This window comes from Nomascus leucogenys, chromosome 17, assembly GCF_006542625.1.
Source record: "Nomascus leucogenys isolate Asia chromosome 17, Asia_NLE_v1, whole genome shotgun sequence".
Classification (NCBI taxonomy): Eukaryota; Metazoa; Chordata; class Mammalia; order Primates; family Hylobatidae; genus Nomascus; species Nomascus leucogenys.
This window is the reverse complement of record NC_044397.1, coordinates 93,536,328-93,563,725: the sequence shown is the minus strand read 5'-3', so window position 1 is coordinate 93,563,725 and position 27,398 is coordinate 93,536,328. Positions and strand designations below refer to the sequence as shown.

General features: G+C 60.2%; 3 protein-coding genes across 6 annotated transcripts in view; 2 read left to right on the top strand and 1 right to left on the bottom strand.

The window, feature by feature from the left end:
- Positions 1-12,216, top strand: part of DOT1L (DOT1 like histone lysine methyltransferase) — a 72,484-nt gene extending 60,268 nt beyond the window's left edge. The window contains exons 24-29 of one of the 3 annotated variants that reach the window (XM_030795876.1): positions 1,657-2,240; positions 2,968-3,173; positions 5,143-5,207; positions 5,874-6,818; positions 7,424-8,063; positions 9,466-12,216. In XM_030795876.1, the coding sequence (XP_030651736.1) occupies positions 1,657-2,240; positions 2,968-3,173; positions 5,143-5,207; positions 5,874-6,818; positions 7,424-8,028 (2,405 nt within the window). In that variant the 3' untranslated portion in view covers positions 8,029-8,063; positions 9,466-12,216. The remainder of the gene's footprint in view (positions 1-1,656; positions 2,241-2,967; positions 3,174-5,142; positions 5,208-5,873; positions 6,819-7,423; positions 8,064-9,465) is intronic. The other 2 variants (XM_030795874.1, XM_030795875.1) reach the window with 2 other exon arrangements.
- A 540-nt stretch (positions 12,217-12,756) lies between these two features.
- On the bottom strand, positions 12,757-16,586 carry PLEKHJ1 (pleckstrin homology domain containing J1). 2 transcript variants are annotated; one of them, XM_030795939.1, is made up of 6 exons: positions 16,400-16,586; positions 16,123-16,133; positions 15,963-16,029; positions 13,746-13,836; positions 13,594-13,657; positions 12,757-13,480 (listed from the first exon to the last, which is right to left on the bottom strand). In XM_030795939.1, the coding sequence occupies exons 1-6, from the start codon at positions 16,491-16,493 to the stop codon at positions 13,415-13,417; spliced, it is 393 nt and encodes a 130-aa protein (XP_030651799.1). In that variant the 5' UTR covers positions 16,494-16,586; the 3' UTR covers positions 12,757-13,414. The 2 variants fall into 2 exon arrangements, with proteins under 2 accessions (XP_030651799.1, XP_003277050.1); XM_003277002.3 differs by having other exon boundaries at positions 16,123-16,190; positions 16,400-16,585.
- Positions 16,587-17,085: 499 nt separating this feature from the next.
- LOC105739075 lies at positions 17,086-27,392 on the top strand. The gene is made up of 5 exons (XM_030795921.1): positions 17,086-17,151; positions 24,324-24,486; positions 25,449-25,520; positions 25,638-25,684; positions 26,338-27,392. Exons 2-5 carry the CDS (start codon positions 24,361-24,363, stop codon positions 27,065-27,067), a joined length of 975 nt encoding a protein of 324 aa, XP_030651781.1. The 5' UTR covers positions 17,086-17,151; positions 24,324-24,360; the 3' UTR covers positions 27,068-27,392.
- Positions 27,393-27,398: the final 6 nt, after the last annotated feature.

The following is a 27,398-nucleotide window of genomic DNA, read 5'->3' as shown; positions in this document are numbered from 1 at the left end:
CTCATTACTGACACCCTTTCCTGTATCCCACGAGCTGGGATGCGGATTGGGCTCAGCTGCAGCCATCGTGGCCTCATACCTGGGTCTCCCGACATTGACACCTCATGCTTGGGTGTATTAATTCAGCCCGTGGGGTCGGCCCCAGTGCTCTCGGGGGCTCCTGTACTCACAGCTGGGAGGCCCCTGACTCAGGATCGGCTCCACACACAGCAGAGCCCAATGGCACACGACCGTGGGCCTCCGTGCTGGTAGCAGCATGGTTTCTGGTTCCTTGAGAAGGTGCCGCCTGAGCAGTCTCTGCTGTTAGCCCAGTTTCTGCAAAGAGCCAGAGAGGATGCCGCTTTGGCTTTTGTTGACACTGCAGGCCTGTCTGTTGTGGAAGCCGCAGAGACAGCACGTCAGCGGGCATGGCTGTGTGCCAGCAAAAGTGTACTTACAACAGCGGAGGACACCAAACCCCCAGGCTGGTTTGCTGGCCCCAGGTTGAGATGCGGTATGATGTGGCAGCTACTTTTTTAGGAGTAAAAAGTAAGATGCGGCCGGGCGTGGTGGCTCACGCCTGTAATCCCAGCACCTTGGGAGGCCGAGGTGGGCGGATCACTGAGGACAGGAGTTTGAGACCAGCCTGGCCAACATGGTGAAACCACCGTCTCTACTAAAAATACAAAAATTAGCCAGGTGTGGTGGCAGACGCCTGTAATCTCAGCCACTCGAGAGGCTGAGGCAGGAGAATCTTTTGATCCTGGGAGGTGGAGGTTGCAGTGAGCTGAGATCGTGCCACTGCACTCCTGCCTGGGCAAAAAGAGTAAAACTCCATCTCAAAAACTAAACAACAACAAAACAAGTAAAATGTACACGGCAGCTATTGAGACAGGAGGCTCTAGGGAGGCTGGGCAGCCTTCACGAAAGTTGGCCACGTGAGGGCGCTGGAGAGGCCACTGAAGCCCAGGCAGTTCTGCCCTCGCAGGGCTGGGTTGTGCCCTTGGGGTGTGGTCTGCTCTGGGAGAGGCAGTGACAGTTTCAGGAGATTTTCAACTGGGTGGCAAACAGCCAACTCCAGAAGCGCCTTGCTGCACCCCTGCACTGAGGCCTCATTGGCAGAAGCAGGGAGGCCACCCTTTGTCCCTGGGTGGTCATGGAAGTACACCACTCATCGTGGGCTGGGAAGCGTGGCCGCAGCCTTCAGGGTGGCCATAGCTTGGAGTATCCAAGCTGAGTTGTCTTCTGAGAACAGGAGGGAGGGAGGCCGCGCAGCCATGGGCTTTTCTCATGGTATCTCTGAGATCGCGGGGCCAGAGGGCAACTGACTCAGAGGAAGCCCAGCTCAGCGGGGAGCCCGCACCAGGAGGCTTCTTGGGAGGCAGCGTCTCAGCCGGGACCTGCAGGGCACAGGCAGCCCAGATGGGCGGGAGGAGGCACAGGGTCAGCGCTGAGCCCTGAGCTTGTCCACAGAGCCTTCTGGTTCCACCCCAGAGTGGCCGTTTTCAGACTCCCAACCCCTTCCCCACTTCCCCGCCTCTCCCGGAGCCCACAGAGCTCGTGGGGGGAGGTGCTCCCACAGCAAGGCTTTCTCTTTGGCCCAGTGGGGCCCAGCGTCTGCCCCTGTGGGCTGAGCCCATCCTGTGTCCCCTGAGACCCCCATGTCCTTCCCGGCAGGCTTCTCCTACGCTGGCTCGGTGGCCATCAGCGGGGCCTTGGCGGGCAGCCCGGCCTCTCTCACACCTGGAGCCGAGCCGGCCACCTTGGATGAGTCCTCCAGCTCTGGGAGCCTTTTTGCCACCGTGGGGTCCCGCAGCTCCACGCCACAGCACCCCCTGCTGCTGGCACAGCCCCGGAACTCGCTCCCGGCCTCTCCCGCCCACCAGCTCTCCTCCAGTCCCCGGCTTGGTGGGGCCACCCAGGGCCCGCTCCCCGAGGCCAGCAAGGGGGACCTGCCCTCCGATTCCGGCTTCTCAGATCCTGAGAGTGAAGCCAAGAGGAGGATCGTGTTCACCATCGCCACTGGTGCGGGCAGTGCCAAGCAGTCGCCCTCCAGCAAGCACAGCCCCCTGACCTCCAGCGCCCGTGGGGACTGTGTGCTGAGCCACGGGCAGGACAGCCGCAAGCGCGGCCGGCGGAAGCGAGCATCTACGGGGACGCCCAGCTTGAGTGCAGGCGTGTCCCCCAAGCGCCGAGCCCTGCCATCTGTCGCTGGCCTTTTCACACAGCCGTCGGGGTCTCCCCTCAACCTCAACTCCATGGTAAGGACGGGGACCGGCAGGGCTGGGGAGCGTGGCCTGTGAAAGAAAGACCAGAGGGAGACCGGGTGGGGGCGTGGTGGCTCACGCCTGTAATCCCAGCACTTTGGGAGGCTGAGGCGGGCGGATCACGAGGTCAGGAGATCGAGACCATCCTGGCTAACACAGTGAAACCCCGTCTCTACCAAAAATACAAAAAATTAGCCAAGCATGGTGGCGGGCGCCCGTAGTCCCAGCTACTCAGGAGGCTGAGGCAGGAGAATGGTGTGAACCCGGGAGGCGGAGCTTGCAGTGAACTGAGATCAGCCACTGCCTGGGCCACAGAGCGAGACTCCGTCTCGGGGGGGGCAAAAAAAAAAAAAAGGTGGAGGTGGGGGGCCATGACTGAGCCCGGCCATCCTCCACCACGTGCGGCCTGGTAGCCTGGGAAGAGGCGGCCGACAGCTGTCTCTGGGGTTCAGAGTGCGATGCACTGCCTGCAAGCTTCTTCATTCTTGGCTGTGGGGCCTTAGTGGTGGTGGGCACATCAGGAGGGGGCGTGGAGGGCTCTGGGATTGCGGGGTGGTGTGTGAGGACCAGGAGGAACCAGAACGGGGGCTGCACTGGCCACTGGGCAGGGTGTCAGTTTCCTCAGGAAACCCTGGGGTGCAGACAGGAGCCTCCTGGGGCGGTGGGGCTCTCCTGCCTTGGGTCTGTGGTATGTGCATCCATTGTGTCTCTCTGCCCTCAGGTCAGTAACATCAACCAGCCCCTGGAGATTACAGCCATCTCGTCCCCCGAGACCTCCCTGAAGAGCTCCCCTGTGCCCTACCAGGACCACGACCAGCCCCCCGTGCTCAAGAAGGAGCGGCCTCTGAGCCAGACCAATGGGGCACACTACTCCCCACTCACCTCAGATGAGGAGCCAGGCTCTGAGGACGAGCCCAGCAGTGCCCGGCGAGTCCAGGGGCCTGGAGGGGGGGCAGGGCCTGGCAGCAGGGGCAGGAGGTGCCTGCTCACCGTGTGTGTGTGGGTGGGTGGGGAGGACTGGCAGGCTCTGAGGGGGTGCCCTGGACGGGAGGGAGGCGTCTGTTTTGTGAGGGGCCTCCCCACAGGTCCTGGGCCCTGTTCGGGGCAGGGCCGACCTCCCAGGCCATTTGGGGTGGGACACGAGCAGAGCCACTGGTTAGAAGAGGCAAGCTGAGGAGGAGCTGAGCGCAGCAGGAGAGAAGTTTCAGCAGTGAGGCGTTTGGAGGTCTCATCCACATGTCTTGCTGAGTGTATTACAGTAGCTTTATTAGATAAAATTCACATATCATATTCTCCATTTAAAGTGTGCAATTCAGAGGTCTTTGGTATATCCACGTTACCACTGCCTAAATCCAGAACCTTCCATCATGTCTTGAGAAAATCTCATCATCCCCTTGAAACACTCACTCCCCTTCTCCTCCCCAGAGCCCCTGGCACCCCCCGCCCCCGTCCTACTTTCTGTCTCTGTGAATCTGAGGGCTGTAGGGACCTCGTAGGAGTGGAGTCACACACGATGTGGCCTTTTGTGTCTGGCATCTCTCACTGAGCGTGACGTCCTCAAGGTGCATCCTGGGTCCCTTTCATGGCTGGGTGGTGCTGCGCCATCCATCCGCCCATTGTGCTGGGCTTGCTTACCCTTGGCGGTTGTGAGCAGCGCTGCTGTGGCCACGGGTGTGCATGTTTGTGTTCGGGAGCCACTTTCCCGTTTCCTGGTGCCTGGTCGGAGGTGCTGGGTGGCCCGGCCCCCTGTGCTCTCCAGCAGCTGCACCGTTCCACCCTGCCACCATGGGTGCATGAGGGTCTGAGGTCCCCAGTCCCCACATCCTCACCACACTGAATTTCTTGTTTTGATTCTAGTCCTCCTGGTCGTCTGAAGTGATATAACATGGCAGGGTTTTTTGCTTTTTTTTTTTTTTTTTTTTTTTTTGAGACACAGAGTCTTGGTCTGTGCCCAGGCTGGAGTGCGGTGGCGCGATCTCGGCTCACTGCACCCTCCACCTCCTGGGTTCAAGTGATTCTCCTGCCTCAGCCTCCTAAGTAGCTGTGGCTACAGGCACACGCTACCACTGTGCCTCGTTCGTTTTTTTGTTTTATAGAGATCAGGTTTTACCATGTTGCTCAGGCTGGTCTCAAACTCCTGGCCTCAAGCATTCTGCCTCCCACTGCCTCCCAGCATGCTGGGATTATAGGCGTGCGCCATCAAAGCCGGCCCTAAGTGTGCTTTTGGTGGTGTTCTGTGTTAGTTCATTCTCCTTTCCCACGTGGACGTGCACGTGTTACATAAGAAACACCCCAGCACTTGGGTGCTCTGTTTTGCACTGGGATTGCTCAGCTTAGTGGTTTCCAGGATCTTTGGGAATTCGTGTGTCCCTGGTGTATTCTTGGGACATTGGATCAAAGTGACCCCGTGTAGTGTGTGGTTGGGCATGGCTTCACGTGCTGGCCTGCAATGCTGTGGCATTGTTTGCCACCTGAGGCACCGAGGTCTGAGAGGGGCTGGGAGAGGGAGGTAGGAAGAGAGCTCTGTCTGGGATTCTCACACTTCTGTGTGCTGGAAAATTGCTTCTCCCATTCAGCTGCTGTGCCTGATCTCTTGGCTGCTTGTCCCAGCAGAGGCCCTGGAGTCCCTGCCAGGACAGTGCCCCTGTGGCACAACAGGGGTAGATCCCAGGGCCCAGCCGCCCAGTCCAGGCCTGGCCCAGGGTGGCTGCACGGATCCCCTGTCCGGGCCGAGTGGTTCTCGTTCACCGCCTCCGGAGCTCCCTGGGCTGTTGGCTGTCAGCATTTGTGTCATTCTTACATTTGTGTCATTCTTACATTTGTGTCATTCTTACATTTGTGTCATTCTTAGTATGCAGCTGGGTTTCAAGCATTAATGATCTTTTTTTCTTAACAGAATTGAGAGAAAAATTGCAACAATCTCCTTAGAAAGCAAATCTCCCCCGAAAACCTTGGAAAATGGTGAGTAACAAGTGTTTTGGGGCGTGGCCAGGCCTGTCCGTGCGGCCGTGGTGCCCGGTCAGTGCTGCTGACCCACCTGCTGGCCCGCTGCGTCATGTCCTGCTTGGGTGCCGACACTGGGGGCGCTGGGCATCCAGAACTGCCTCTGGGAGGCCCTCACTGCAGCCCAGGGCCTCCACGCACACGCCATGCTCTCGCAGTGGGTGGCTGACCTGCGGGGATCGTCACCTTGGGTCCCCTGTTTGCTTTGCACCCTGGCCTTCCCCCCGAGTGGTGCCTGCATCCTCCGTGAGGACCCTGACCTGCTCTGGGGCGGCCCCACCTTCCCTCCCAGAGGCCTGCTGGCCTCAGCATTTTCCCCAGAGCTCATCCTGCATGGCCTTCTCTGAGACCCGCTTCAGCTGCCTCTGTCTGCCCTCCTGTCCCATCCAGTCCCGTCCACTGCCATCTCATCCTGTGCTGTACCCCTCCTGTCCCATCCCATCTTGTCCCCGTCCGTCCCCTTCCCTCCTGTCCTCTCCCATCCTGTCCTGCTTGGCATCTTGAGTGTCTGTGACCAGCCCTGCCTGCAGAGTTGCCCATGCCGTGGCAGCAGCCCCGGTTAGCCTCATGGGTAGCCCGGGCAGGTGCTCTGGGCTCACGGCCTCTGCCTTTCCTCTTTGCCAGGTGGTGGCTTGGCGGGAAGGAAGCCAGCGCCTGCCGGCGAGCCAGTCAATAGCAGCAAGTGGAAGTCCACCTTCTCGCCCATCTCTGACATCGGCCTGGCCAAGTCTGCAGACAGCCCGCTGCAGGCCAGCTCCACCCTCAGCCAGAACTCCCTGTTCGCGTTCCGGCCCGCCCTGGAGGAGCCCTCTGCCGATGCCAAGCTGGCCGCTCACCCCAGGAAAGGCTTTCCCGGCTCCCTGTCGGGGGCTGATGGACTCAGCCCGGGCACCAACCCTGCCAACGGCTGCACCTTCGGCGGGGGCCTGGCCGCGGACCTGAGTTTACACAGCTTCAGTGATGGTGCTTCTCTTCCCCACAAGGGCCCCGAGGCGGCCGGCCTGAGCTCCCCGCTGAGCTTCCCCTCGCAGCGCGGCAAGGAGGGCTCGGACGCCAACCCTTTCCTGAGCAAGAGGCAGCTGGACGGCCTGGCTGGGCTGAAGGGCGAGGGCAGCCGCGGCAAGGAGGCAGGGGAGGGCGGCCTGCCGCTGTGCGGGCCCACGGACAAGACCCCGCTGCTGACCTGCAAGGCCGCCAAGGCCCGGGACCGCGAGCTCGACCTCAAGAATGGCCACAACCTCTTCATCTCTGCGGCGGCCGTGCCTCCCGGAAGCCTCCTCAGCGGCCCCGGTCTGGCCCCGGCGGCGTCCTCCGCAGGCAGCGTGGCGTCCTCCGCCCAGACACACCGGCCCTTCCTGGGCCCCTTCCCGCCGGGACCGCAGTTCGCGCTCGGCCCCATGTCCCTGCAGGCCAACCTCGGCTCCGTGGCCGGCTCCTCCGTGCTGCAGTCGCTGTTCAGCTCTGTGCCGGCCGCCGCAGGCCTGGTGCACGTGTCGTCCGCTGCCACCAGACTGACCAACTCGCACGCCATGGGCAGCTTTTCCGGGGTGGCAGGCGGCACAGTTGGAGGTAGGCAGGGCGGCCCCGCGTCCGCCCCCCGGCCCCTGCCGGAGGCCCCTTCCTTTGCAGGTTTCCTTCCGCACTCTTGCGCCAGGAGCTGAGCTGCAGGTTCCCTGGTGTTGGCTGGTCCCCGCCGCCATCCATGCACGGGGGCGAACTCCAGTCCTATGGGGAGAGGGCTCACGCTGAGTCCGTGTGTCTTGGGTTCTCTGGTTGTAACCGCGTCCCTCTTGTTTTCAGAAGGCCATGGTGCGCAGGGCCACCAGAGCATTACTTTCTCCCGTGGAGGTCACCTGCTAGGTGTGGCCGCCCGGGCTCTGGCAAGGCTCTGGGAGCTGGTGTTGGGTAAGAGTGAGTCCCCGCAGTGCCTGCCCAGACAGGGCGGAGAGGAGCCGCGGTGGGGAGCGGCCTGGCCTTAGGGCTGCTGCGGGGCGGGCGGCCGGAGGGCGGAGGGCAGGCCACCAAGAGCCTGGCCGAGCCGCTGCTTGTGCTTGGTGCCCGCACACGCCTGGCGGTGCCGTTTCGCTTCCCTTTTTGTGAGCCTGCGGCTGCTTCTCTGTGCTTGCCTGGATGCTGCCGTCTGTTGAAGCTGCGTTTTTCTCTCCTGTTTGCAGGTGTCTTTAACCACGCGGTGCCTTCCGCCTCTGCTCATCCGTTTGGAGCCCGTGTCGGCCGCGGGGCTGCATGTGGCAGCGCCACACTGGGCCCGAGCCCGCTGCAGGCGGCGGCCAGCGCCTCCGCCTCTTCCTTTCAGGCCCCGGCCTCGGTTGAGACCCGGCCGCCCCCTCCGCCTCCGCCTCCCCCGCTGCCCCCGCCTGCGCACCTGGGCCGGCCCCCTGCGGGGCCGCCCGTCCTCCACGCCCCCCCTCCACCTAACGCCGCCTTGCCTCCTCCCCCAACGCTGCTGGCCTCTAACCCTGAGCCCGCGCTTCTGCAGAGCCTCGCGTCCCTCCCGCCTAACCAAGCTTTCTTGCCCCCCACCTCTGCTGCCTCTCTGCCGCCTGCTAACGCCTCTTTGTCTATCAAGCTCACCTCCCTCCCGCACAAGGGCACCCGCCCCTCCTTCACGGTGCACCACCAGCCCCTGCCCCGGCTGGCCCTGGCCCAGGGCGCGCCCGGGATCCCACAGGCCAGCGCCACGGGGCCGTCCGCGGTGTGGGTGTCCCTCGGCATGCCGCCTCCCTATGCCGCGCACCTTTCGGGGGTTAAGCCGCGATAAAGACCTTGCTTAGCTAGCAGTGCGTATTGTGTAAGGTAAGGCCAGAGCCCCGCGCGGTGGCTCACTCCAGACACTGAACTGTCCTTCCTTTGGCAGAGAAGACGGCCACAGGGCTCAGCAGAAGTCCCGGGGGTCCTGAGGAGGGAAGAGGGAGAGAGCCAGGGAGACCAGGGAGATGGTCGCGAGAGGAGGGACTGCAGGACGGGCACCAGCCCTGGAGTGGCCTGAGTGTGTTGAGTTCCAGCTGCCCACAGCTGGGTCCCTGTGGTGATGCCGCAGGACTGAGGCCAGCCCTGGGGGCAGCTGTGCCAGCCCCTGTGGGTGAGGCTCACGGGGTGCCAGACCAGGGGGCTGGGAGCTCTAGCTCCTAGAGCAGCCTCCAGGGCTCCATCCGCACCAGGCCCAGGTCACTCATGACAGGTGGCGTGGCTTGGTGCTGTTGCCCAGGCCCCTCGCATGTAGCCGGCACGGTGCCGGCTGCAAAGGTCCTGGGGAGCCAGGGTGGCTGGATGGACACCCCTGGTCGGGGCTGTCTGGCCGGTAGCCTCAGATACCCCTCATAGGGAGCCAGTGAGGCCCCTAGTGCCCTGCCTGCCTGGGGGCTGATGGATTCCTGGCGTGGTCGAGAGGCAAGCTCTGTGCCCTGCGTGCTGGGGCCCCCTTGCTGGACACGGCTGATGGCCACACTGCTCTGTGGTTGTGGCCCACAGCCGAGGGGCTTTCAGCTGCTCAGATGTCAGCACCAAGCTGGGCAGGTTAGTGTAGACAGTGCCCACCTTTGAGACCAGGAAGAAGTTGGAGGCGGGAGTGATTTTGATGACGTGAGGCCTTCAGGGAATGTCCTGTTCACTCCTCCCCCGAAAGGCTGTGGAGACTGTGGCCGCTGACCCGAGGGCAGTTGGCCACCCATGCCCTCCAGGGACATGGTGTGCCTGGCAGCGTAGTGCAAAGGTGCCCTCTGCTTGCCCCTGGCCTTCTGCCTCAGGGGCCCCTGGGACACAGGCCTTCCTGGCGAGTCCATAGCCCACCGGGCAAGGAGAGGAGGACTGGGAGCCAGCAGCCAAGGCGGAGGCTGTGGCCAGGGCTGGTCAGCCTGGCGGGTCAGTGCGGGCACCTGCGGGCTGGACAGGCTATGCTGGGTCTCTTAGGAGATGAGCTGCAGGTAGGGTGGCTTTAGCCGGACTCGGCTGTGTGTTTGCTTTGGAGGAAGGCTGGAGCTTGGCCGGCGTGTCCAGGTGTCAGGCTCCCTGGGTCTGCCACGGGGCACGCCCGTCGTCTGTTGTGGTTAGAGGGAGCTGGCACCATGCCTGTCACGGTGCTGGCCCCAGGTGGCGTGTGTGCTCATGGGAGGCCTCGGTCCCCAGCCTGGGTGAGTGTTGGGCTCCCCCAGGCGCGGTGGTAACCTCAGGCTGCTCTTCCCGCTGTGCCCTTCTGCAGGTAACTAGGATTTCTACCTCAACCGCGAGACCTATGCAAGGACGGTGTGGACCAACTCGCGCCCGCGGCATGGTGCCCGCCGGCCTGCCGGGCTCCCACCCCTGGACGGCAGAGGCGAGGATGGACGGGAGCTCCACTGTGAATCGGCGGCACGTGCCGCAGGAGGCTGGGACTGGTCCAGTTTGTACTGTCGATAGTTTTAGATAAAGTATTTATCATTTTTTAAAAAGTATAAACAATTCTGACTTATTTTATTCCATCTAAGTGGTAAAAGGCAACCTATTGAGAAATATAAATATCTATATATGAGAGCTCTATATAAAGACACGTGTCTGCAGGGCGGGCCCGCCAGCGGATTCGCCACAGCCTGCCCCGGTGCTATCTCGTCCCCAGGCCCGCGCCTGCCTCCACCCGCTTGGTGCTGACTAGACGCTGACAACGCCGAACCCCGTTCTCGGAAACGCCGCCCGGCCGGCTCCCCCGACGCACTGCTCCCGTACCAAAGGCAGGCCCGTCGCCACCACATTCCTCGGAGGCCCCCCCGCCGCGGCCTGAGCCCCTTCCTGAGCCCCTGGCGCCTGCCCTGAGCTCTTCACCTTTATCCCGGCACTGTGAACCCCCAGACTGTTCACCCTCCGGGGCTTGGGTTGCGCCCTTGCATGTGAAGGGGCCTGCGCGGTGACACAGCTGGCCGTGTGCTGCGCGATGGTGCTGTGAGGACGGCGCAGGCACGTTTAACAAGTGCATTTACTTTTGTATTTCTCGGCTGTCCATGGCTCGCAGCATGCCCTGCGACGCGGGGCAGGCCTGTCATGGGTCCCTTGGTGTTTCTGTACAGGAGAGAGTCACACTAATGAGTGGCGGTATTTTATAGATGTGTGATGAGAATTTATAAATTTCATAGATTTGACAGCTTTTATTTTTAGATGGTATAATGCACAGTGAAGAGGAAAGAAACGCGAGGGGAAAAAACCTTATTTATTCAAACAGTGCACAAAATGGCCGCAGCTTCGGCCCCCACCCCAGACCCCTCAGTTTGCAGCTCCCAGCAGCCCAGACAGAGCTGCCAGTCCCACATCCCTTCCTGTCAGGGCCACGCCCGGCACCCATCCCTTGGAGCCTGTGCTGGTTCTCCCAGCTGCTGTGGGTGTGCTGGGGCCAGGGTGCACCGCTGAAGCCTGGTCTCTCTGACCCTAGGCCCTAGGGTGACGTTGGCCCCCCACTCTGCAGACTTGGGGGGGTGCCTGGGACTGGATGTGGAAGGAGAGGAGCCGAGGCCGGGGTGTAGCAGGCAGGCAGGGCCACTTCAGTGCTTCTGGAGCCCTGAGCAGTCAGGGCCTGGGTTGTCTGGGCAGTGGTGGCTCTGTGCCCTCCCTCGAGGATGGGATCTGGGAGTCTGAGCTCCCCACACCTGACCCCGGGCTGTGTGGCACTTGCTGAGCCCACCTTCTCAAGTGCTTGCTCCTGTGAGGTGGCATCAGGGAGCCCCTTCCCCAAGGTGCCACAGATCCACCTTGCAGGGAGCTGCCAGCCCCGTGTTCTGGCTCCCAAGGGCAGGATGGACACACGTCACGTCCCTACCATGTGGCCTCCAGAGAGGGAGCCACAGAGGAAAGGCTTCTGTGGTCGCTAGGTGGGGGAGTCCTGTGTGGGAGGGCCTGGAAGACCCCTGCTTGTGCCTGGTGAGGCGGTGCTGCCTCCCCCTGGCCCCTAACAACCTCTCAGACCCCCACCCCCCAACACAGCTGTGTTCTGAAGATGGTGCTCTGGACCTGCCCTCTTAAGTGGGGCCCAGTGCCCTCCCCGCCCTGCGTTGGTGCTCTCAGCTCGAAGGTGCTGTGCCTCTGCCTGAGCCCCGAGCCTGGCCTTCAGGACAGGCAGGATATGCCGCAGGGGTGATGGCAGAGAAGGCTTGGAGTCCCTGGTCTAGAACAAGACACAATTATTTAAACACTGTATCACTTCTGCCTCCCTCTAGGGGACAGCGGTAGTCCGGGTGCAACCATGGATCCTGCAGACAGGCCATGCAGGGCTCCTGCCCACGCAGCCCACCGTGTGTTGAGGACACGGACTGGGTCTCAGAGCCACTGGCCCAGGCAGAAGTCTCCTTGAGCCCCCTGGGTCACACACGTCACCACACGTGAACTAGCGTGGCTGCCTGCGGACACCCTCCTGTTCTGAGCCCTGGGCCTGTGTTCTCAAGACACTCCCAGACTGAGGGGTGGTGTGTGGCGGGTGGCAGGGTGGCTGTGGAGCCTGGTGATCTGGAGACTGGTGCTGGCACCTGGCCTGAGTTTCCGTGGGCAGCTGGCGGGGACCTGTGCTGCTGCTGCTGACTGTGGGTGGGCAGGCGGCGCCTGGGAGTGGCTCTTGCTCAGGAATTGATAGGAACCCTAACGACTAGGACACCCCCTCCTTGGCCCATGAGGCACGCACAGTGACTTATTTAAGACTTCCCCCTTAATTTATCTGCCCCCAGGATGCGTCAGTCTGTTCAGTGGTCAGCAGGCCCCCCACCCCCCGCCGACTGCCCTCGTCATCATGGTCAGACCCCCTCCCAACACAACACGCTGCTGGTCTGTGTCAGCCTTTGTGACATGCGGGAGGCTCTGCCGTGTCTTCCTGGTGAACTGTATTCGGATTGCGCGCATTGTCACGGTCCCTCTGGGCTGCAGGCGCCCCTTCCTCTGGGCACCCCTGCATTCTGCATCCCCACCTCTAGACGCTGTAATAAACAGACCGTTTTCACTCAGACCTGGTGTGAATGGCAGCCTTTCTTCCAGGTGGCATGAGGCGTCTCCTGGCGGCCAGTGAGAGGCCCTGGCTAGTGTGTCATCACCCAAATGGGGAGTGGAGGGCCTAGGGGTGCTCCTAGCAGAAGCTCCGGGGGCTGACAACAGGACACCCTGGCCTTGGGGAGGCTTATGAGGGCACCAGGCCACGGGCAAAGTGCCTTTTGATGAACAAAAAACCAGATCTGCAACCCCAATGACATCGGCAAAGTCCTTTTCACATCAGATGGACCAAAGCTGGCCCAGGCCCCAGCCACACTTCAGGAGGGCCCGTGAATGCCAGAGGCGGGACCCCAGGTCACCACAGGATTCCTGATCCCACACAGCAGCCCCGTTCTCCCCAGGCCTGGGTCCCAGCCTCCACCTGTCCTGGCTGGGGGTTCTAGCTCTCCCCTCAGTGCAGGAGGCCCAGCCACTGCCTCTCAGGACCCTGAGCCTTACTTGCCTTAGGTGGGGGCTCCCCGGCTGCCCCTCCCCTCTCCTTCACTTCACCGCCATCCAGTGTGGAAAAGAGGTACCTTTATTTGAAGAGAACAAGCACCCCGACCCCAGGGCAACCACTTCCCCAGGTGCACAGCCAGGGCCCTCCTGTCTGCAGGAGAATTCACAGCTGGTGGGGGACTCAGCCCCTATGCCGTTCACAGCTTTGTCTGACTCTGTACATTCATTCAGCACGGGGCAGGGGGGCCATGCCACCAGCCCGGGGGCTCGCCAGGCCCTGGATGCACACAACTCAGGCGGGGCACCTGTGGGAGGGCGCGTATCCTGGCAGCAGCACGTGGCACCAGGTGCCAGGCCAGTTAGGTGGATCCTGGGGCCCCAGGGAGGGCAGCTTGCTGGGCAGTTTCACAAAATGCAGCCCCTGCCCACACCCCCCTGGCTTCAGGCTTTGGATGTCTCCAAACCAAAAGCCTCCCATTGAAAATCCAGGTGTGATGGCCGCGTGTGGCGGCTCATGCCTGTGACCCCAGCTACTTGGGAAGCTGAGGCAGGAGGATCACTTGAGTCTAGAAGGTCAAGGCCACAGTGAGCTGTGGCACCACTGCACTCTAGCCTGGGCAACACAGTGAGACCCTGACTCAAAAACCAAAAAACGAAACAAAAAAAATCCAGGCATGGCCAAGCGATTCATGGACACCGACCGCCAGGCCCTGCGCTCACGCCTGTAAGCCACTCAGCTGGAATCTGGCCTCCTCGGATATGCCGAACTGCTCCAGGGGGTCCTGTGGGGTGCACGGGTGGCCATGAGCCAGGGCCGGAGGACTGCCTCTGCCACCTGCAGCCCCACCCCAGCCACCTGCAGCCCCACCCCGGCCCTCTGCAGCCCTGCACACACCTTGCCCGTCACCTTCCGGATTTCGTTCCTGTAGAAGATGAGGCTTCTCCGCATGAACTCGTAGCTGGGGAAAAGGGTGGCACGGGGTCAGATGCCTGCTCTGCATGGCTGCTGTGCCCACCCCAGCAGTGCTCACCACAGCCTGGCCCCACCTGGCCCGACGCAGAGCCTCCATCCACTCCTGACACTGCTCCTCGCTGCTGCACTCAAAGTGATACTTCCTCTCAGGGTCCTCGATGAAGCCTGGGGAGGGAACACCTGTGGTGGGTCCTACCCACAGCCACAGGAGCAGCTTCCTCTTGCCACTGCCCATAACTGTCCCTCCTCTGGCCTCCACAAAGATGTGTTCATGTCCTGACCCCCAGAAGCCATGTGTGGCCCTGTATGGAAATAGGGTCTTTGCAAATAAACTAGTTAAAATGAGGTTGTCGCCAGGTGCGGTGGCTCATGCCTATAATCCCAGCGCTTTGAGAGGCCAGGGTGGGAGGATTGCTTGAGCTCAGGAGTTCGAGACCAGCCTGGGTGACATGGCAAAATCCCCATCTCTATAAAAACAAAAATTAGCCAGGTGTGGTGGGGGGACCTTGTAGGCCCAGCCACCCTGGAGTCAGAAGTGGGAGCATTGCTTGAGCCAACGGGGTTGAGGCTGCAGTGAGCTGTGATCACGCCACTGCACTCCAGCCTGGGAAACCAGAGATCCTGTCTCAAAAATAAAGAGGGCCGGGCATGGTGGCTCAAGACCGTAATCCCAGCACTTTGGGAGGCCGAGGTGGGACGATCACCTGAGGTCAGGAGTTCAAGACCAGCCTGGCCAACATGGCGAAACCCCGTCTCTACTAAAAATACCAAAATTAGCTGGGCATGGTGGCGCACACCCAGTAATTCCAGCTACTTGGGAGGCTGAGGCAGGAGAATCACTTGAACCCGGGAGGGGGAAGTTACAGGGAGCCGAGATTGCACCACTGCACTCCAGCCTGGGTGACATAGCAAGACCCTGTCTCAGGCCGGGCGCGGTGGCTCACGCTTGTAATCCCAGCACTTTGGGAGGCCGAGGCGGGCGAATCACGAGGTCAGGAGATCGAGACCACGGTGAAACCCCGTCTCTACTAAAAATACAAAAAATTAGCCGGGCGTGGTGGCGGGCGCCTGTAGTCCCAGCTACTCGGAGAGGCTGAGGCAGGAGAATGGCGTGAACCCGGGAGGCAGAGCTTGCAGTGAGCCGAGATTGCGCCACTGCCCTCCAGCCTGGGTGCCTGGGTGACAGAGCGAGACTCCGTCTCAAGAAGAAAAAAAAAAAAAAAGACCCTGTCTCAAAAAATAAGCAATAGGCCGGGCGCGGTGGCTCACGCTTGTAATCCCAGCACTTTGGGAGGCCGAGGCGGGAGGATCACGAGGTCCGGAGATCGAGACCATGGTGAAACCCCATCTCTACTAAAAATACAAAAAATTAGCCGGGCGTGGTGGCAGGCGCCTGTAGTCCCAGCTACTCGGAGAGGCTGAGGCAGGAGAATGGCGTGAACCCGGGAGGCGGAGCTTGCAGTGAGCCGAGATTGCGCCACTGCACTCCCGCCTGGGTGACAGAGCGAGACTCCGTCTCAAAAAAAAAAAAAAAAAAACCAAATAAAATAACAAGGCAAAGTAAAAAGGAGTTGTCAGGGTGGGCCCTAAATTCTGCTTGGCATCTGTGTAGAAGGGGAAATGTGGGCACCGACGTGATGCAGGGAGGACAAGGTGACCCTTCCACAAGCCAAGGAACCTGGAGGATACTGGCCACCACTAGGAACCGGGAGATTCCCCTCGGCCTCAGAAGGATTCCGCCCCACCCACACCTTCATCTAGGATTTCTGGCCTCCAGAACTGTAGAAAATGTTTCTGATATTTAAGCCACCTGGCCTGTGGAATTTTGACAGCCACTCTGGGCAAACTAGCAGGGACTCCATCTTTCCCCACAGAAGGGAATCTCTTAAGACCCAGGAGAACACCCCCCTCTCACTCCTCCTACCCCCACCTCGGATTCCCAGCCAGGGGCCATATAACAATGCTAGACCCGTGCTAGTCGTGGCAGCTGGGGAAACGCTTTGGGTGGGGCTGGCCCATCTGCCCTGTGAGTACAGCCTGGGCCCACAGGTAAGAAAGAGCAGTGTCTGGGAGGAACCCAAGCTTAAGTGGACTCGGCAGGTGGGAAGGGTGGTGCCCGCCAGGAGAACTTGACCTTGAGCTGCCCATGGACAATGCACTGTTGTGTTTGGAGAGGGTGGCGCCAGGCTGGGGACACAGAGGAGACCCTGGGCGCCTGGAGAGTGGACAGTGCGGCGCTGCGGGTGCCCCGGGCGTCGGGAGGCGCCGCTGGCTTCCCTAGCCTCACTCACTGATGGAGAAGGTGCCGGGCTCTTCCCAGATGACTCTGCAGCGCTCCAGCAGCAGGGCTCCGACGGGCTGGAGGAGACAGGGCGCCGGGACGGGGCGGTGAGCACCCGGCCTCCGCGGGGCCCAGCCTGGGACCCGCCCGCGCGCCCGGGACGCCCCTACCTCGGCCTCGTCTGTCCGAAAGTAGAAGAGGAAATTCACCACCAGCTTCACCAGCCGCCGCTTCAGCACTGCGGGCACAGCGCGCACTCAGGGGCGCAGGCAGCCCCCGCCCGGACCCCGGCCTCCTGCCCCCGGCGCCGCGACCCGGCCTCCGGCCTCCGGCACCCCCGCCCAGACCCCGGCCCCGGTCTCCCGCCCCGGCACCCCCGCCCAGACCCCGGCCCTGGCCCCGGCCTCCCGCCCCTGGCACTGTCTCGGTCTCCAGGGTCCCGCTCACCGCTGCCCTTCTTGGGGCCCCTCATGCCCAGCTCGGCCGCCATCTCGGCCGGCTGCCGGGACAGCGCCTGCAGCTCCTTCTCGTTGTACCGCATGGCTCCGCGGGGAACGGGAACCCGGGCCGCGCCCTCCCGGCCGCCGTCCCCGCTCACGCTGCGGCCGGCGCCAAAAATGTCTCAGGGCGCAGACACGGAAGCACCGCCAGGGCTAGTGCGCCTGCGCACCTTGGGCCGGCCATGCCGTCCGTCTCCGCGGCGTGGCGCTGGCGACCCGGGGCGGGGCGGGGGGGGTGCGGTGTACCGGTTGGTAGGAGAGACGGACCGTCGTTACATAACCATTAAACTGAAACCGGACTAAGGTGGAACATAATCAAGGCACCACAGCGATGGCTGGCACCCCTTCCTAGAGCGGCCAGGCGCAACTGGAGGGAGCGATAACGTCTCCCGGAGAGTGTCAGCCGCCCACTCGCGAAAGTTGGCCCCGCGCGGCCGCAGCGGACCGAGGGTTCGTTGAGAGCGTTGTGCGCACGCGCAGTTTGCCTTCCAGGCCGCGCTTTCAGCCCCGCCTCCTCCGGCCTTTTCCTTCGCGCCTCGGGGCCCTCTGACACCCGCCGCTGGGCGGGCCGGGCATGCGCACACCAGAGGGCCCGCCCCATTTGTCCCGGAAGTGCTTTCTTTGCCTGCGATGCGCGTGCGCCGAACGTAGTCGTGGAGGTGGCGGATCGAGGAGGAGTTAGCGCGGCCTCGAGCTCTGGTGAGGAGTAGAGGCGGTTGAGGGCGGCGGCCGACGCGGACCGAGGGTTCCCTGGGGGACAGCGGACGTAGGAGAGAGGCGTTTGCGACAGGCCGTGGGCCGAGGGGTGGGCGGCGGCGTCGCTCCCCTCCCTCTTCCCGTGAGTGCCCGGCCTTGTGCATCCTGAGGTCCCGCGCTGGGCGGGCCTGGAGGGTCGGGCCCGCTAGGAACTCTATTTACAAACTCCTGTTGGGAGGCCGCGCGCGGGGGCTCACGCCTGTAATCTCACTGCTGAGGGAGGCCTTGGCGGGAGGATCGCTTGAGGCCAGGAGTTCGAGACCAGCCTGGACAACACAGCGAGACCCCATCTCTACAAAAAATTTTTAAAAATTAGCCAGGAGTGGTGGCTGCGCCTGTCGTCCCAGCTACTCGAGAGGATCGCTTGAGCCCGGAATGTCGAGGCTGCAGTGAGCCATGATCCCACCACTGCACTCCAGCCTGGGCGACATAGGGAGACCCCATCACTGCAAAAAAAAAAAACAAAAAATTAGCCGGGCGTGGTTGGTGACGCGCGTCTGTAGTCCCAGCTACTCGGGAGGCTGAAGCGGGAAGATCGCTTGAGTCCAGGAGGTCGAGGCTGCAGTGAGCTGTGATTGCGCCGTTGCACTCCAGCCTGGACAACAGAGCAAGACCCTGTTTCACAAAATAATAAAGAAACAACCAAGAGTCGTTGGGGTCAGATCGGGATCGTGGCTGAAATGGTTTGGGCCGCCTTCCTTGTAGCCGAGAATGCTTCTGCATGCTAATGTATACCTGTTAGTTGACTGGGGCTCTGTGATGTAACTCCTGTGAGCCTCAGTTCCCTTAAAACGGGAGTGACGGCTTCAACATCATGCCAAAGGCGACCAGAAAACGTTAGCTGGCCCATTTTGCAGGTGCACCCCTCTATGACCGTTGTTCTTGTGTATCCTTGGACAACAACAAACAGCCAGGGGGAGCTCTGGAAAATAGGTTGTTTGCTAGGTTTAAGGAGAGGACGGTGTTGCCACCAAAAACTAATTCCTTCTCAATGGTCTAGTCCCAGGTCCTGGAGGCTACTTTTCCTCAATTCTTAAGCTCATTTCCCCTGGTCGTCATCGGTTTTTTGTTTGTTTTGAGACAGGGTCTTGCTCTGTCACCCAGGCTGGAGTGAGTGCAGTGGTGCAGTCACAGCTTACTGCAGCCTCAAACTCCCATGCTCAAGCCGTCCTCCTGCCTCAGCATCTCGAGTAGCTGGGATCACAGGTTCTCACCACCATGCCCGGCTAATTTTTGTATTTTTTGTAGAGATGAGGTTTCGCCATGTTGCCCAGGCTGGTCTCGAACTCCTGGCCTCAGGTGATCCACCCGCCACGGCCTCCCAAAGTGGTAGGATTACAGGCATGAGACACTGCACCTGGCTAATTTTTGTATTTTTTGTAGAGATGGGGTTTTACCAGGTTGGCCAGGCTGGCCCCTGATCTTTACCTTAGTAAGTAACAGACTTCTTCGTGGATTTATCAATTTGTAGACATCATCTGCTGATTTCTTGTCATGGCTGTTGAGATCTTCTACCTCCCATCCACCCACTGCACCTTCACCTTCCATATCCTGAATGAGTTTATGTCATGAGCATAGTTGGTCATTGGTTGTGTTTTTTTTTTTTTTTTTTTTTTGAGACAGAGTCTCGCTCCGTCGCCCAGGTTGGAGTGCAGTGGCGCAATCTCGGCTCACTGCAAGCTCCGCCTCCCGGGTTCACGCCATTCTCCTGCCTCAGCCTCTCCGAGTAGCTGGGACTACAGGCGCCCGCCACCACGCCCGGCTAATTTTTTATATTTTTAGTAGAGACGGGGTTTCACCGTGGTCTTGATCTCCTGACCTTGTGATCCGCCCGCCTCGGCCCCCCAAAGTGCTAGGATTACAAGTGTGAGCCACCGCGCCCGGCCTGGTTGTGTTTTCTAAATGAGATGCAAAATATTGTTGGCTGCCAAAACAAGTAATATGTTCAATTGGGCTTTTCTTGTACCATTCTATCTTCCCTTAAAGCTAATTGACTTTGTTCTTACCATTAGCCTGATTTTCTTTTACCTGCTGTTTGTTTTTTTCCCACAAAGCTCCCACATCTCCCACACCTATCAGTTGTATTTTGCACAGGTTTAAATAAATTGATCTCCCCTCACCGCTTCCCTCCAAGACCCCCGTATCCTCCTTCTCCTCCAAATGGGACAGGTTGTGCTCTGACCTGGGAGTGGAGCTGCCGTCCCCAACCTTCCTGTCCTTGCTCCCATGTGCTGACCTCTGTTTCCAGTGTGGCCATCTCTTCCTCTTCACATGCCGTCAGAGCAGAACTTCTGGGAGCTTTTGAAGAAACAGATGATTTTTTTCGGGGATGGGGGAAGTCCTTGATTGTCTGAAAATGAGTTTATTTACCCTCGTAGTTAGAAGTTTGGTGGGGTATAAAAATCTAGATGGAAAATCTGTATTTGTAGGTCGGGCGTGGTGGCTCACGCCTGTAATCCCAGCACTTTGGGAAGCCGAGGCGGGCAGATGACCTGAGTTTGGGAGTTTGAGACCAGCCTCGCCAACCTGGCAAAATCCCATCTCTACTAAAAATATAAAAATTAGCAAGGCATATTGGCATGTGCCTGTAATCTCAGCTACTCGGGAGGCTAAGGCAGGAGAATCGCTTGAACCTGGGAGGTGGAGGTTGGAGTGAGCCAAGATGGAGCTACTGCCTGGGCGACAGAGCAAGAATCCATCTCAAAAAAAAAAAAAAAGAGAAAATCTGGATTTGCTCAGAACTGTGAAAGCATTGTTTTCAGTGCTGTTCTCAAAAGATCAGTTCCTATGCTGGTTTCTGATCTTTTCTGCTCAGTTTTCTTTCTGTCTAGTAGAAGCTTAACATCTTCCTTGGTGTCATAAAATTTCCTGATTTCCCTATTTACCAGGGATCTTTTTATTTGCTGACCCTGGTGGGTGCTTGGTATCTGGACAGTTTGGTTCCTTTAGTCCTGAGTTTTGTTTTTGTTTTTAATTTTCTTGTTAATGTTCTTATGTTATTTCTGTGATAATATTTTTCCTGTTTTATTTTGTTGGGTGTTTTTTCAGTTCTCACTCTGGAATGTCCTCTAGGTTCTTGCTTTTCCTCCTGTTTTTTTAACTTTTGACTTTCCTTTATGAAAGATTTGTTTGGCTCAGCTTCCAACTCTGGTGTGGAATTTTTTGTTTGGATCGTCCCGTCTGTATTTTTCAAGGGCTTTTTGTTTTAATTCAACTTGTTATCATTCAGCGTCCTGTTCTGGGTTTGTAGTGCAGTGGCTTCCCCCGCTAATGAAGGAGAGCGTCAGCGATCTCTTACTGGGATTCCCATCAGCCTCTTTGTTCTCAGATGTGTGTGTTTCTCTTTAAGAACAAAGCGGCCGGCAGCCCTGTGTGAGCGCCACTTCTCATCCAGGGAGGCCAACTGCCCAGTGGCCTGGCGAGGAGCAGGCCTTTTCTTTGAGGTGTGGGGACCCTGAATGTCAGTATTTGAGAATTCTTCCTCTGGCGCTGTTTCCCCGGAAAAGACTCCTGGCCTCCCCCTGGGTGGGGGGCATCCGTGCTGGGCCACCTGCCACCTGAGCTGTGCGGAGGAACTGCCGGACTTCCCGCTGCCCAGTCGGCACGTCGTGATTCAGTCCCCTCTTTTCAGCCTGACCCTGGACCCCCTTGCTCTGCTGAGCCTGTCTCTCTAACTCCAGAGGCCCTTTTATACCAGTTCTTCTGGTAATGAAGTTCTGATCTACTCGAGGGTCATGGGTGATCGGAGTATGGGACCTTCCCTGGGGTGCCGCCCCATTTCAGCTGCTGGGTGGGCTTGAGGGTTGTGGGGGATCAGAGTGTGGGACCTTCCTCAGGGTGCTGCCCCATTTCAGCTGCTGGGGAGGCTTGAGGGTCGTGGGGGGTTGGAGCGCAGGACCTTCCGCGGGGTGCCGCCCCATTTCAGCTGCTGGGGAGGGACAGTGTGGGTGTTCGGTGGCTGCGATGGCTTGGGTTCGGATGGTTTCTGGTTTTCGGATCGGAGTTTTACTTGGTGAGTGGTTGAGTATTGGTCTGGGTGTAGGTTTCCGTGGGCCAGACTCCACAAGGTGCTCCCTGTGACAGCTGGAGCTTGTGTCCTGAGCCAGCCACAGGCTGCTGGGGCGTTCTGTCTGGCCAGTTTTAAGAAGTAACTTGGCTCGCCCTAGATGGATTTGAACTCTTGGCTTTGTTAGCATTTTGCCACCTAAGTTCCTTTTCCAAGTCCTCCCAGCCATTGGGTCATTAGAATGTTCTCCATGGAAGTGTCACTAAAATGTGACCAGAAATAAGCACATCAAGATAGATTGGTGGCTCTTGGTGTGGCCATCTGTACCTGTCCTGGCCCCAGAAGCTGTGCTGCCTCTTCCCGCGTGGAGGAGCAAAGCACGGGTCACTCCTGAGGCTGAGCTCCGCTCCTCCTGGGCCCTGGGTCCTCCGCAGACACATCCAGCCCTCCGCTCTTCTCTCTGCTAGAAGCTGCCAGCCATGAGGATGCATGGGTGGGCGCTATGGAGAGCGCAGGCTTTGGGGTAGAGACCAGTGATGGCTCTGCAGAGCTCAGCCTCTTGAGTGGGGGCGTGCTCCAGGAGAGGCCACGACAGGGACAAGCAGGGCGTTTGCATGCTGTTGAATTCCTTCATGACGAAAGGGACAGGGACAGGTCGTCCTCCTGGGAGAGGGGAGCGCTTGATGACTCCCTGAGATCTGTGTGTGGGAGTGCCTCCCAGCACCAGGCCCCTCCTGGGTTCTTGGAGTGCATCCGTGAAAGAAGGCCGATTGCCTGCCTTCTCGCACGTTCCCCCAGCGAGGGCTTGGTTCGGTGCTGAGATGCGTGGAGGACTGTGGTTTCTGTGATGGCGTGGAGAGGCAACTGCGGCTGCGGCTTGATGGGAGGCTGCTCACTGGGCTCCCCACGCATGTCCCCCGATGTCAGTTTCATGTCACTTGACCAGGAAATGCTTGAATGTCCCCCAGAGAAAAATGAGGCGCTTCATGAACCTGTCCGGGCGGCACCCACACAATCCTGCCAGGCCGTCCGGAGACAGAGCCTCCCAGGCAGCTATAAGCTGTTGTGGCAGCAGGGACTGTAGGAGTTGGCGTGGCCTGCGGCAGCATGGAGAGGATGCAGTTCTCCCTGGTCCTGAAGAATGCGTGGCCAAGAAGCCCAAGGCGGGGAGGGTTCCTTGGGGCTAGAGGGTGGCGTTCCCGGCAAAGGACAGTCCTTCTGGTGTCACAGTTTCCTTTTTCACACTGGCATGTTCTTTGTTTTGTGAAGGGATGGCGATGGTCACGGTGGTGGTTTCTCGAAGTTTACGTGACAACATGTAAAAATGGGCATCTCTAGGTGGGCTTTTGTGACATCTGAACTTCTGATGGGGCAGCTGTGATACTGCAGTGAGTTGGGAGGTCCACCTCACCAGTTACCATGCTTGATCATTTTCATAAATTCGCCCAGGGAATAAAAACTGGTTGGGGAGGGGTCCTGGGCCCCCATAGAGTAAGGGGTGACTTCAGGCCCCACCACAAGTCAGCAGCACAGCTGGCCTGTCCCTCAGCGTGCCTCTGCACACCTGCGGCTACTGTGGCCTGTCCCTCAGCGTGCCCCTGCACACCTGCAGCCACTGTGGACAAGTTAGCAGCACACCTGGCCTGTCCCTCAGCATAGCTGGCCTGTCCCTCAGCATGCCCCTGCACACCTGTGGCCACTGTGGCCTGTCCCTCAGCATGCCCCTGCACACCTGCAGCTACTGTGGCCTGTCCCTCAGCGTGCCCCTGCACACCTGCGGCCACTGTGGCCTGTCCCTCAGCATGCCCCTGCACACCTGCGGCCACGTGGCCTGTCCCTCAGTGTGCCCCTGCACACCTGCGGCCACGTGGCCTGTCCCTCAGTGTGCCCCTGCACGCCTGCGGCCACTGTGACACGTCACTGCAGTAGTTCAGATGACGCAGCTGTATCAGCTTCTGGTTCCGGGGTCAGAGTCCAAACAGTCCACAGGGCTCCATTCCTTCTGGAGGCTCTGGGGGACACTCGTTTCCTGCCTTTCCCGGCATCCAGAGGCACCTGTGTCCCTTGCCTCGGGGCCCCTTCCTCCCCTTTCACAGCCACAGCGCAGCCTCTCTGACTCTCAGCCTCCCGCCTCCTCTCATGAGGTCACCCAGGATCACCTGCCGTTTTAAGATCCTCAAGGACCCTGTGAGGACACAGGGCCCCGGGTCACCCAGGATCACCTGCCGCTTTAAGATCCTCAAGCCCACCTGCCCATCCCTTTTCTGCCATGAGGGGACATGTTCACAGGTCCCAGGGATTAGGATGTGGACATCTTTGGGGGGCAATGATTCACTCAGTCTCATGGGCCCCATCTCTCTGAGCTCACCCAAGGCCCTTAAACCAGGGCCTGGGGCCAACGTTGAGCAGGCAAGGGGAAGACTACCAGGAAATGAGAGGAGGCTGCCTGGAACTCGGGTTTGCACAGAGCCTGAAAGGGCGTGGAAAACCATGGCAGAGGCCTGCGTCAGGAAGAGGGTGTTGGGGACTCAGCAGAGCCCTTCTGCGCCACAAGCAGATGTGGCCAATCTCCCGGGTGTTACCCAGTGAGGACGCGAAGATCAGTGTCCTCACCTCCTAACAAATTTACAGCGAGCCCAAGAGATTAGGTTGGGACAAGTAAGCGTAGCCAACCAGGGAGGGAGTTCAGAGGAAGGTGTGAACACTAGGGGCTTGGGCAGTCCGGGATGGCTTCCTGGAGGTGGTGACTCATTTGTGACATCTTGGTCTTGTCTTCCCTTTATGCCTTCTCTGGGCTCCCTGTTGCCATTTCAGGTCTCCAGGCCTTGGCACTCTGGGCTGGAGCGGCTTCCTCTCCATCCCTCATGCACGGTCACTTGGAGACGGGCTCCAGCTTCCTCGTGTCTGTGCCTGTCCACAGTGGGCCTCGGCCTCCTGGAAGAGACTGGGTGCGCTATAGGGTGGCCCCCTCAGGGCTGGTTAGACCCTGGCGCTGGGAGTGCAGGGTGAGGGGCAGTCTCGCGGGCTCCAGCCCAGCCCTTCCGGGGAGGTCCCAGCAGCAGCCCCGAGTTCTGAGCCATCTTCCTCACTCTCCTCTTGGCCTCCACAGGTGTCTCCCAGTCTGCTAAAGCCCTAAGGCCATCACCATGGACTTCCAGCATCGCCCTGGGGGCAAGACCGGGAGCGGGGGCGTGGCCTCCTCCTCCGAGAGCAACCGTGACCGCAGGGAGCGCCTCCGGCAGCTGGCCCTGGAGACCATCGACATCAACAAGGTGGGCCAGCCACCGTGCAGCCGCCTGTGGTGGGTGCTGGGCTTTCCACGGCAGCCCTGGAGAGGGTGCCAGAGGCTCTTCTGGGCCTCCGCCCAGGCTGGGCGATGCAGGCCCGTGTCCAGACGTTCCCCTGTTGCCCCCAAGCAGCCACAGCTCCCGTCTGTCCACCCCAGAGAGCAGACCCTCTGTGGCTCTGAGTCCGTGTGGAAACGTTTTGTTCTGTCCAAAGCCTTCTGTTTTGCATCATTTAATTTTCTGGGAGTGGGGAGAGCTGGCGTCAGTCCAGCCAGATGTGGTGAAGGGCAGCCTTTGATTTGAGCTTGTGCAGAGGCAGGGGTGAGCCGGGCCCCCTCAGCACCGTGGGCATCGGGGCTGGAGCGCTGTGTACCCTGACATGCCCCACGGGCCTGGCCTATGGCAAGGGCTCTGTTACTGTCCCCGTCTTCCAGATGAGGTCATGGGTAGAGGGGTGCCACAGCCGCAGATGGTGGAGTTCGACTTGGAACTCCAGCGTCTGAGACGAAAAGTGTGCGCCCGGCTGCCCCGGCTTAGGGCCTGCAGATGGGCGGGTCTCTGGGTCTTCAGTGTAGCCTATTTGCTTTTCTTGTATCTGTGTCTGCCTTGTGCCGACCCCTGGCGTGGTGGCGTAGGCAGCGGACGGCTCCCTGCCTCGGGAGTGACCAGCGGTGCTGTCCTGGCTCTGCCTCCCTCTGACTCAGAACCACCAGGAAGGTGGTGTCGGGGGCTCCCCGGGAATCCCCACTGCTCAGAGCCTGGGCCACAGCCCCAGATGGTGACACCCGTGCTCACAAAGGCCTCCCGCCGGATCCCCCATTTTCAGAAACGCTTGACCACTGTCAGGGACAGCAATGCCTCTACAGAAAGGGGGTTCCGCCTCTGAGGGCCCTGACCGCAGCAGGCTGCGATCTTCTGTCTAACGGGCACCTGTTCTTCCCCTCCAGGACCCATACTTCATGAAGAACCACCTGGGCTCCTATGAATGCAAGCTCTGCCTGACGCTTCACAACAATGAGGTGCGGCCTCTGCCTGGCTCCGGACGGCGCACAGCGGGCTGAGTGGCTGACGTCAGGGGGACCTGCTTGTGTCCGTCCGCCTGGCCTCGAGTCATGCATGTTTCCTTTCCACTCCAGGGGAGCTACCTGGCACATACCCAGGGGAAGAAGCACCAGACCAACCTGTGAGTACCTCATGTCCCTTTGATGCCCGGTGCTCCAGCAGCCGTCGGCTCAAGTCTCTGTGAGCCTCACGGGCCACTGCTCCACAGCCGGGAAGCCAGCCTGGCCTGAGCCTCCCTGCGCGCTGGAGTACGGTTTCTGGGGAGCATTAGAGAACAGAGGCATGGATGGCTGAGGCGGGCAGATCACTTGAAGTCAGGAGTTCGAGACCAGCCTGGCCAACATTGTGAAACTCCATCCCTACTAAAAATACAAAAATTAGGCCAGGCGTGGTGGCACACGCCTGTAATCGGAGCTACTGTGGAGGCTGAGGCAGGAGAATCTTGAATCTGGGAGGCAGAGGTTGCAGTGAACCAAGATGCTGCCACTGCACTCCAGCCTGGGCGACAGAGTGAGACTCTGTCTTATTTAAAAAAAAAAAAAAAAAAAAAAGAGAGACATGGAGTTGTTGGAAGGGCCCCAGCCAGGGACAGTGAGGAGCATGACAGGAAGAGAACATGTCTGTCCTATCCCTGTCCTCAGCCAAACCCCAGGGCCCCTCCCAGGCCCCTGGCCCTCCTCATCCCTCAGCTTGTAGCGAGCTCCAAGGTCAGGGGGCTCCTGGCACCTGGGCCCATGTGGAGGGGCCCCAGCACCACATCCATCCTGCCCGCAGGGCCCGGCGAGCAGCCAAGGAGGCCAAGGAGGCCCCTGCCCAGCCCGCGCCTGAGAAGGTCAAGGTGGAGGTGAAGAAGTTTGTGAAGATCGGCCGCCCAGGCTACAAAGGTGAGTCTGCCCGGAGCAGGGCCGGCCACAGCCGCTGCTGCCGCGTGAATGGGTTCTTCGGGCTGCAGTGCAGGAGGCGCAGCCCTGATACCCTCATTCCTGAGCCACGGTTTTCTGCCTTGGCGGCTGTCCCTCACCCACTTGCAGCCTCTGGCGTTGTGTCTGGGAGCTGTCAGGCTGGGCCCGATAAGCACCCGTCTCACCCAGTGGCCCGTTTCCCAGCTGAGCCACAGTCTCTGCCCTCCCGTCTGGGTGTTGTGGAAGCTTCTGGGAATTCTTGCCAAGCAAAAGAGTGGAAGTGGAGGTGTGCTGAGCCCTGGCACATCCCACGGTTAACCTTGAAGCCTTTGATGGAGGACAGGGAGAAGCGGCTGTTAGAGGCGGCTCCTCCCGGACCCTCAGCAGTGGGAATGGCTAGAGGTGACCTGGTTCAGAAAGCCGGGGAAGCGACCAGGGTGGAAGATAAGAGACTTCTGTCCATAGGGGTCAGGAAGGCAGGCACGCTACCCAGCAAGTGTTCTTTACAGAAGGTGGGGACAGCCTGTGTGCCTGGCCTCCAGACAGAAGCCTGCAGGGCAGAGGTCCCGGGGCAGGTGCACCGGGTGGGCGAGGGCGGCTAGAGCGGCAGGCTTCTGGTGGGGAGGCCCTGACAGGTCCTGGGCTTGGGCTTAGGACAGTGAGGCGGCAGAGGGCTTGTGAGTGTGCGTGCCTGAGGCTGCGTGGAGAGTGGCCGTGCGGCAGGCAGCCCAGCAGCCATTCTCGGGGTCCAGGCTGCTGAGCTCTGGTGGGAAGGGCATCCTCTCTCACTCACCGTATACATGGTGTCGGCCCCGTTCGAGCGGCCCCACTCGAATCCCAGAGCCAGGGTGCCAAGGGCCCCTCCCTACCCAGTGGCCTCGACTCCTGCTGGGTGATATCCCAGCACCCCTGGTGACGGGCTCTGGGGATTGG